General features: G+C 37.4%; 1 protein-coding gene across 1 annotated transcript; it reads left to right on the plus strand.

The window, feature by feature from the left end:
- Positions 1 to 7133: 7133 nt before the first annotated feature.
- On the plus strand, positions 7134 to 7960 carry LOC122483636 (spliceosome-associated protein CWC15 homolog). Its single transcript, XM_043580838.1, is given in 1 exon segment — positions 7134 to 7960. A coding segment is annotated over 1 exon segment (696 nt). The 5' UTR covers positions 7134 to 7223; the 3' UTR covers positions 7920 to 7960.
- Positions 7961 to 10800: the final 2840 nt, after the last annotated feature.

Raw genomic sequence — 10800 nt, forward strand, 5'->3', positions numbered from 1 at the left:
TATTGGGCCAAGATGCCCTTTGAAGTGGAGACCTAGAGGACATCACACCCTCACAAAGTATCTCTCACACACACACACACACACACACACACAAATCCAGTTTGTGATTAATAAGTGTAACTTTATCTCATTAAAATTTCTTGCAAAAGAGCAAGGCAGAGTCAGAAGATACAATCCTAAATTTGCTTCTAAATATGCAAAAATAGCAACACAACTGGCATAAATGTCATGATGGTACAAATAAATAACATTTTCCCTTCTCTTGGAGACCTATTCAATGTGTTCTGAGGCCCCAATCATGGTTGCTAGATGTATTTTTGCCTGTGCAATAGATATAGGGAAGTTTATAGATGAAATGAAATTTAGAAAACAAAGACTCTCACCTTTTCTTTATGCACATGAGGAAACCACAGCACCCAGAGAGGAAGAGAGATCATAGGGCCTGTTGGCTTCAAGATAAGAACTAGATACTAAGGGTTTTGACTTCCAGCTCAGTATTCAATAAGTTATAAAATCTTGTTCAACTTATTTGTTCAATTATAAATAATATCAATATATATTCCACCAGGAATACTGTGCAGAGGAGAGCCCATGAGCTTCCATGAATGTTATAGTCTACTAAGATTTTTTTTAAATAAACAGATAATCACATTAAGACTTAAATAATTTAAAACTGTGATAAGTACTAGTAAAGATAAGAATAGGATGCTTGAAAGTGTATAACATAAGGACTTAATTTAAATCGGGAGAGTCAGCCCATTCTGCGTAAATGACACTTAAGCTGCAAACTGAAGAATGATGAGATGTGAGTGACTGGACAACACAGGAAGGGAGCACGCAGAAAGGCTCTGAGGCATTAAAGAGGCTGACACATTAGAGCAACTGAGGGAAGGCCAATGTGCAGAAGTAGAGTGAAGGAGGGAGGGAAGAGCCATGAGATAAGATTTGGATGATAGCTAATAAGAGAAGGACCTTATAAATTATGTCAATAATTTGTCTTCTAGCAGCTAAAAGGAAGCCATCAAAAGATCATAAGCAGAGTATAAGTGACATGATCTAATTTCCATGTTTAAAAGACATTAAAAGACATTTAAAAGACAATATATATACATTCATTTAATTAGACTCAAGGGAGCAAGTTGAAAAGAGCTGCTATTGCTGATTTAGACTACATTAATGGTGAGAATGTTGGGAAGCAGACAGAATTGAGACCTGTTTGGGTGATATACCATCAAGAGGACTTATTTATTGAGTGGATGTAGGAAGTGAAAAAGGTGAAGGTGTCACAGAAAGTGTCCTGGTTTGAGGCCTGAATATCTGGTTATATGGTGTCCTGAATGAGACACTGGCTGAGAAACAAGTTTCTGTGAAAAGGTGGCAAGCGGGTAGAAAACAAGAGCTTAGAGATCAACGTTTGGCCCATTAAACTTGCACTACCATGTAGAGTTTTAAGAACAGAGTTGCATCTTGACTCAGAAGAATATTGTAGAAATAACGTACTCATGTATTGTTGGCATAGAGATAGAATTTTAAATCCACGTGAATGGATGAAGTAATTCACACAGTACGAGGGAAGGTACGAATACAAGGTAAGCCTGAACTCTGAGGAATTCCAATATTTAGTAGTTGAGCACAGGATGATGAAGTGGTAAAGATACAGAGAAGACAATATCAAATTAAAAAGAAGAAAAAAAGATATTATATTGTTATGGAAACCAAGAGAATATAGCCATTTTTGCTTCATGCTTCTAATAGTTTTGTACATGTTGTAAGCATAAAAGCTCAAAACAAGACACATGTTTTTAAGACCTTTACCTGTCATGAACTAAATGTGTGAGCTTGGGTAACTCATTAAAACTTTCCTATCTTTAAAATGGGAGTAATAATCTCTTCTCATGTGTTAGATTGTGATGGACATCAATTAGAGTAGCATATGCAAGACAAACTTTGTAAATTGTTCATTATTACATATATTTCAGGTTTTCCCATAAATAAGGCCAGAAGTTTTTGTTTGTTACTGATTTACTACTGATTTTAAGCTGTTATTAAGATAAGGGCACCTCTCTGGCTCCTCTCTGGCTCAGTCAGAAGAGCATGTGACTCGATCTTGGGGTTGTGAGTTCGAGCCCCACATTGGGTATACAGATTACTAAAAGATAAATGAATAAATAAACTTTAAGGATACCCAAGGCTATTACGATAATAAGTAAATTACATTATCAGGATTTATTGATTAGGGGTGGGGGAATGGGCAAAACGGGTGAAAGAGAGTGGGAGATACAGGCTTCCAGTTATGGAATAAATAAGTCACAGGGCCAAAAGGCACAGCATAAGGAATGTAGTCAATGATATTGTAATAGTGATGTGTTGGGACAGATGGTAACTACACTGGTGGTGAGCGCAGCATGAAGTATAGGCTTGTTGAATCACTAATGCTATACACTTGAAACTAATGTAACATTGTGTGTCAAGTATACTAAAAAAATATTTATTTATTAGAATATCACTCTTTGTGAGTATGTATGGTGGACTTAACTGACCACTAAATATGGCATTTAATTCCATCAGAGGAATGTCTGCATGTTGTGTACCCCAAGGTGAATATAGGGAAGAAGAAGCTAGGTGAGTGGAAAAACTTCTATTAAAATGGATGTGACCCACCATGACTCTGGGAGTTGTTAGAGGTCTCAAATTAAGTAAGCACTAAGGAATTACTATGCTCCTCTCCAAACTTGCTCCTCTCTTCAGTGGTTAATCAAGTCACAATGAAATTGTCTTTGCTATAATATTAGTCCTCCTGCTCTGGGCTGAGGTCTTCTTTAATCCTTGGAATGTTTTCTTCATCTTCCCCCTTGTCTATGATGAAGAGTTTGTCACCTTGAACAGTCATTTCAAACAACAGTTACAGTTTGTTGTTGAAGCATGCGGTCTTATCTCCTGGAGACAAGAGACAGTGTGCACTGTTTATTATAGCAGAAGAGAAGTCTAGAAACCCTGGTGGCTGTTGGGCACTGAGAATGGAAGAATGGGAAAGTAGATAGTTGCAGGTTCAAGTCAGATATGATCTGAAGTAAGAGACTGATTTGCTGACAGGCACAGTTTAGGAAAACTCTACGTAGGGCTTACAGGCCAATAAAGATTAATTTTACTAGGTCTTGAAAGCTGTTAAATTTTGTGAGTTCCCTATAAAAATGGTTGAAAACCTTTGAAGTTTTGAAGCAGTTATTAAAGGTAATCACATTATTAGGTGGGGCAAGGCAGGAAAAAGAGGAAAGCCCTGGAAAATGGTGTTAAGCAGAGCAAAAGACATTGAAATAAGTATTGAGAGACAGTTAAGAAACTTAGAAGGCAGTATGATTAGGAGCCTGGGGTACTGAGTTAGAGTTCCAAATCTGCCTACATGGCCTGTAAAAATGCTTCAAGGCCTCCTGAGTACAATGAGATAACCTTCTTCTACATAGTACATGTCAAGCTATGTCTATATCTCTCAACTGATCCTCTCTCTGATGTGTGGTCATCAGTCACGTCTTCCAAATTTTAGGAGGATGCAGGTCAACTTGAAGCTACTAGAAAAGGCAAGGATGAAGATACTGTGGTTTCAGACCCAGTCCTTTCCTACATTCATTGATGTTATCCTAACGCTACGTTGCATCAACATGGATTGTACTGATGTTGAGAATATACTTGTTTCAAATGGAGAATTAACAATTGATGATTTATGCCTAAGGTTTTGATTTTTATGCCCATACTTTTTAATGGCGTCATCTGAAAAGTAACTCTTTTTGGGAGTCACTCTTCCAGGATGGAAGAAAAAACAAGTGCAAGAAAGAAAAAGTAATTTAGTGAAGAAATGTAGGCTTGTGAATGCTCACCTTGTGGAAAGTGGAAATTGTCATATGACATTAAAAAGAAGCCAAGGTGGGGATAAGATACCCTTTCAAATACGGCTGCATTTGTTGGCATTTAAATTCTCAAGAAAATAATCCTAAGTGACGTCCTTGCTCTTAATGAAAATAAGCACTTGTACTCAGTAGTAGTTTTAACTCCTTTGGAGCTTCTGATGGTATATTCCATTACTTCTTTTACTCTAAAAATGACCAAATGGAAGACCTCAGCCAAAATAGCCTCTTAGAATAGAGGTTGGCATTTTAAAATGGTTAACAATGTGCTTGCTTGTATCTTCACACTGCAGCATTTTCTGTTGGTAGTTGAGGTTATCTGAGAGAAAGAGTTAATGGGAACTGAAGAAAGAGTTGGATTTGCTGGTTTAGTAAGCAACAGGCTGAAGATTGGTTAATAGGCAACATTTTCTACAATGGCGGTTCTTAAGGTGTAATCCCTGAACCAGCAGCATCAGTGTACCAGGGAACTTGGTAGAAATGGTAATGCTCCAGAATTAACAGCCTAGACCTCCTGGATTGGCACCTCTGGGGATGAGGCGCAACAATCTGTTTTAACAAGCCCAGGGGAGTGGGATGCCAATAAAGTTTGAAAACAATTTAGAGGAATACATTTTCCTCTTAGCTGGAATGAAATTCCTCATTTTTGTTGTCAGGGAATAGCATTCCGTCTCTGCTCATCTTCATGTCACTGTTCTTTGGCTACTGAGTTTTAGGGATTTTTTTTTCTCGGATCATCAAGTTAGTATCTGGCACAGCCAGTCCTTGTACCCAGGCCATCTGAGTCCACACCCCGCATTGCCCATTTCATCACTCACTCCCGTGGGTTTACGTCAGCTCCACATTGCACACTGGAGGGACACTCCCCAGATTCTCACTCATCACATGGGAAAATTAGAGTGTGTCAGTGGCTTACCCAGAAACCATAAAGAAGGCAGTGATTTCAGGAACATTATGACAACATGAGGGACCTAAGCAATTGACTGATTTACGAAATTCCACCCCTGGAAGGGTTTGTGAGAAGCCACACAATTCCCACGTTGCACTTGATTTTAATTCTGAAATACTTCTGCTCTTCTCTTCCTGGATAATATTCATCCTTCAGGTCTCAGTTTAGACAGAACTTTTTTTGGAAGCATACCCTGATTAAAGGTAGGCTAGATCAGATACTCCCTCAGCACCCCACTTGTTTCCCTGCACCCTTCATGATTACTGCTTATTGAATTATCTGATGGGAGGACTGAGGCCCAATCTGTCATGTTCAACAATCTATCCACAGACCTACTGAGCATAGCAGCTAGCATATTATTAAAAAAAAATTGTTTGTTGAATGAACATCCATATATTTCACATAATCACATGTATAAAATATCTTCTCTTCTGAAAAAAGATGAACATCTAAAGTAACTCCTTTTGATGGGGCACCTAGGTGGCACAGTCAATTGAGCGTCTGACTTCAGCTCAGATCGTGATCTCACGGTTTGTGAGTTTGAGCCCACAGTCACTGACGTCAGTGTAGAGCCAGCTTTGGTTCCTCTGTGTTCCCCCCACACACACTCTGTCCTTCCCCCCACTCACACTGTCTCTTTTCTCTCTCCCTCATACATAAAGAAAACATTTTAAAAATTATTTAAAGTAACTCCTTTGAGAGAATGTAAAGAGTTCACAACATCTCTTACTCATTCTAGTATCTTGCAGACCTATCTGCTAGCAAATCCAGCCTTCTATTGGACACCAGTATCCTAAGTTAAACTTAGCTAATTTCCCTTTTCTGACATCAACAAATATGGAGAACATCTGAGCACTAGTGTCTGTATATCCTCATACTGTTATATTTAGGTTATTTGTTGGCCTTCTCTTCTTTACATCATTCATCCAACTCCACTCTGTTCTGGATCCTTCAAGATATTCTGTTTCCTGCATCATTTAGGAATAACTTGCTGTAGATCTCAGACTAGTCACTTAACTTCCGAGCCTCAGTTTCCTCATTAATAAAGTAAGAATAGTAATGTTTTTATATATTTGCTGACACTAAATTAGATGATGTATATGAAAGTGATTTGCATGGTGACTGGCACATAGCAATTCTTCTAGAATTATTCATCTTAATTTTTTTCTTTTACTTTTATTCCTTGTGATTGTTCATGCAGAGCTATTTAGGTAAAGCTACATGAAGTCACTTAGTATCTTACTGTGTCTTCACGGTAATGTACAAAAATTGCTTTCTATATCATGAATAGTGATAAAGCAAATAAAATTTGCAAGGTCTTTAAATTGACCTAAATTGATCTTTTCTGGGTTTCACAGAGTACCCTTTAGTCCCCTGTATCTTAGAATTTTGAAACTTAATGTTTGACCTTTACTATTGAGGATAGAATTTGGAGATAATGAAGAATCCAGAGGTTCTGAAAAGTCAATCCAGGCAAGCCAGTAAAATCTTTGGTCCCTATTCTGAGACTAAAGTCTTAGGTCAATAGTAAAGCCCAAAACAGGAAATGACTCTGGAACATGTCAAGATTCATGTTGCATGACAGAGGTTGAGTATCAGGAACCAGAAGGATAAGACACTGCAGTAGAAAACAGGGATGTGGGAACAGCTGTAAAGGAAATTTGACTAGTTATATCTTCCTTTGTTCACAACATTCCCTTGGGTAGTAGTTTATGCCCCACAGTCCAGTATCTGATCCTATCCTATCAAACCCAATATTATTTCATAATCTTGGCCATTACCTCTTAGTGTTGGTTGTTCCAAACTAGAAGAAGTCTAATTATTTTATCCTGACTCATAAGCTAGATTTTCCAGCCTTTTGCTCCAGCCGTTTTATATGATTTATATATATATTTTATAAAGCTATAAGTAAGGAACCAGGAGATTTGGATCTTACTCTCCACACTATCATTTTCTTGTTATGTAATTTTGGTTCAACCCGTGATCTCTGAGCCTAATTTTCCTTGTCTTCCAATAATAGTCAAGATATATTTTTAGAATAAGACTTTCTTTAGAATCCATTCATCTCCCAATATCCTAAAGATTTCATCAATTAGTCTACATACAATATTCCAGTTGTCCATGCAGCATAGTTTTTCCTGAGGAAAAAATCATATTTTCTCTTTGTCCTCATTACTTTCCTAAGAAAGTTCAGAATTTTCTTGGCATTTTGATTACAAAAAGCTGCTAGTCTTATGTCCATGGTAACTTTAAAAGATGTGAATGAGGCAGAGGCTCCTGGGAGGTACCAGTTGTAATGGTGTCTGTATGATTTCCGGAGGCTGCAGCATTAGACCCCGGCCGACGTGAGCGGCAGGAGGGTAGCAGCATAAAAGATGACAACAGCAGCTAGGCCAACTTTTGAACCTGGGAGAGGGGGGAGAGGAAAAGGAGAAGGTGATTTGAGCCAACTCTCAAAGTAGTATTCAAGTAGAGACCTACCTTCTCATACAAAGATAAAATATAGACAAACCACTCAGGATGCCCCTGAAGAGGTTCGCAACCGTGACTTCAGGAGAGAGCTAGAGGAGAGAGAGCGAGCTGCCGCCAGAGAAAAAAATAGAGATCATCCAACACGAGAACATACAACCTCCTCATCAGTGTCCAAGAAACCTCGGTTAGACCAGATTCCTGCTGCCAACCTTGATGCAGATGATCCTCTAACAGATGAGGAAGATGAAGATGAAGATTTTGAAGAGGAGAGTGATGATGATGATACTGCAGCTCTTCTTGCAGAGCTAGAAAAAATTAAAAAAGAAAGAGCTGAAGAGCAGGCCAGGAAGGAACAAGAAGAAAAAGCTGAAGAAGAAAGAATACGTATGGAAAACATATTGAGTGGAAACCCTCTCCTTAATCTCACTGGCCCATCCCAGCCTCAGGCCAACTTCAAAGTTAAAAGAAGGTGGGATGATGATGTTGTTTTCAAGAACTGTGCAAAAGGTGTAGATGATCAGAAGAAAGACAAAAGATTTGTAAATGATACACTGCGATCTGAATTTCACAAAAAGTTCATGGAGAAATATATTAAATAGTACAGTTTTATGTGCTTAATTAAAGACTGTAAAATGTAAACAAACAAAAAAAAGATGTGAATGAGAACAGGATGTACATGTAAGTGTGTATACATCACCCATAGTTGAAGTGAGACCAAATTTAAGTATCACCTAACTATCACCATTCATCTTCAGTGTACACATGACACAGTATTAAGGCCAGTTGGCCTTTTCTTAGACCCACAGTTATGCTTTTACACTAATATGCTAATGTTTTTAAAATTAGTATTTCCAATCTTTGTCTTTTCCTGAACTTCAGATGCAACTGCCTACCATACAACTTCATCTGCTTGTCCTAAGGTACCTTAAACTCCATATATCCAAAATGGAACTATTAATCAGCCTTCTCAGATACCAACATGCTCTTCTTCTTATTTTTTACAACGGTTAGTAATCTTTTCCATTCAACTACCTACACAAGTTACCTGATAGCTTAACTTCTTCATTCTCTTACCCCATTTCCACATCTAATTAGTCAAAAGTACAATTGATTCAACTTATTACATCCATCTTCAGCTAAAGTCCACCTCTCTGTCACCACTGTTTCTGCCCTAAACTTAGTCTTCATTATTTCTTGCCTGGAGTATTACAATAATTTTATGGCTATTATCTCTCTGGTCCAAGTTACCATTACTTTTATTATTGGGCTCTTAACTTGCCTCTCTGTTTCCACTATTACCCATTCTTCATGCAGTAACCAAATTGATCTTTTAACAGTTAAAATCACATTATGTCATCTTCCTGTTTGAAATCCTCTAGAAGGTTTCCATTTCACTTATAATAATCCACATTGCTTGCCATGTCTACAAGGAGCTACATGGTTTTGTCATTTGTTCCTTTTTGAGCCTCATGTCCCATACCCACCCTTCAGTATATTCTAGCTGTGTGAACTTCTTCCTGTTCCTAGAACATGCCAGATTGAATGCCACCTCAAGCCTTTGTACTACCTATTCTCTTTGCCTGAAACAGATCTTATCCCAAATCTTCATCTGCTTAGCTCCTTTTGTCATTCAGTTCTTGGTCAAATGTCATCTGGAAGAGGCCCTCCTTGACCAGTCTATTTATTTATTTTTTTATTTTATTTTTTTTTAAATTTTTTTTTTCAACGTTTATTTATTTTTGGGACAGAGAGAGACAGAGCATGAACGGGGGAGGGGCAGAGAGAGAGGGAGTCACAGAATCGGAAACAGGCTCCAGGCTCTGAGCCATCAGCCCAGAGCCCGACGCGGGGCTCGAACTCACGGACCGCGAGATCGTGACCTGGCTGAAGTCGGACGCTCAACCGACTGCGCCACCCAGGCGCCCCTTGACCAGTCTATTTAATGCTGCTTCTCTCCTGGCCTACATATTGCTTTTCATGTTGCCCTGTTTTCTCTATATCTTTTTCATGATCTGGAATTATCTTATTTACTGATCGATTTGTGTACTGTTAATTTTCTGTTTCCAAGCAGAGATAAATTGCCCTGCTTACCATGGATTGTACAAACTTATAAAACCATGCAAACTAGATTCTCAATAATTAATAAAAATTTGTTTATAGTGTGTTTTCTTGGGGCAATGAATGGCATTCCTGAGGAAATAGAGATCTTACTCTACTCTTCTACACTATCTGAAATTATTTTTCTTATAAAATGTATTGATTTTATACTAATAACTAAATATTAAAGTAAAATATTATATGCCTGATAATATACAATTTGTTCGTTTTCTATTCTTCATACCAAAAGAAGACTGTGTTCAACTTGATGATTTGATATACATACTTATTGTGAAATGATTCCCATAAGTAAGTTAATTAACATGTCTATCACCTTACATTGTTACCTTGTTACCTTTTCTTTTTTATGGGACTGTTTAAGGTCTACTCTCTCAGCAAATTTCAAGTATATAATACAGTATTATTAACTATAGTCATCATGCTATATATTAAATCATCAGAACATATTCATCTTATAACTGAAAGGTTGTATTCTTTTACCAACCTCTCCCCATGCCCCCTATCCTACAGCCATTCTATTTTCCATTCCTTTGAGTTTGAGTTTGAGTTTGTTAATGATGCCTCAATAATGCTGGACAAAAACCTCTCTGAATCCAGATAGATCATAGAACTAAATGTGAAAAACAAAACAATAAAGCTCTAAATATTGGAAAAAAATAATATGTGTTAGGCATAGTCAAGGAAATTAAGCATAAGCAGTATGGAAAAGAAAATCAAATTTTACAATAAAATGGTTTCAGAACTTATCATTTTAAAATAATTATAAATCCTTGTGGTCCCTGGGTTGCTCAGGCAGTTAAGTGACTGACATCAGCTCAGGTCATGATCTCATGTTCGTGAGTTCAAGCCCCACGTCAGGATCTTTGCTGACAGCTCAGAGCCTGGAGCCTGCTTCAGATTCTGTGTCTCCCTCTCTCTCGGCCCCTCTTTTGCTCACATTCTGTCTCTCTCTCTCAAAAATAAATAAATATTAAATATATATATTAATGAAATAAATTAATTAAATATATTAAATTAATTAAATATATTAAATAAATATATATTATATATATAATCATAAATCCAAAGGAGGTTGAAAAGAAATGTATGCAAATTCCCATGAACACTTACTTTGTATAAAACTAAGAAATTGGCATTGCTACAATCCATAGAGCTTATTCAGATTTCAATAATTATACATGAACTTGTGTGTGTATATGTGTGTATAGTCCTATGCAATTTTATTACATGTGTAGCATTGTATAACCACATAAGCATCAACATACTCAACTATACCATTGCAACAAGACTCTCTGGTGTTATCCTTTATAGCCATACCCATCGTGTCCTTCCACTCCTAACCCCTGGCAACCACTAATCCAT

The sequence above is a fragment of the Prionailurus bengalensis genome, chromosome D1 (assembly GCF_016509475.1).
Source record: "Prionailurus bengalensis isolate Pbe53 chromosome D1, Fcat_Pben_1.1_paternal_pri, whole genome shotgun sequence".
Taxonomy (NCBI): Eukaryota; Metazoa; Chordata; class Mammalia; order Carnivora; family Felidae; genus Prionailurus; species Prionailurus bengalensis.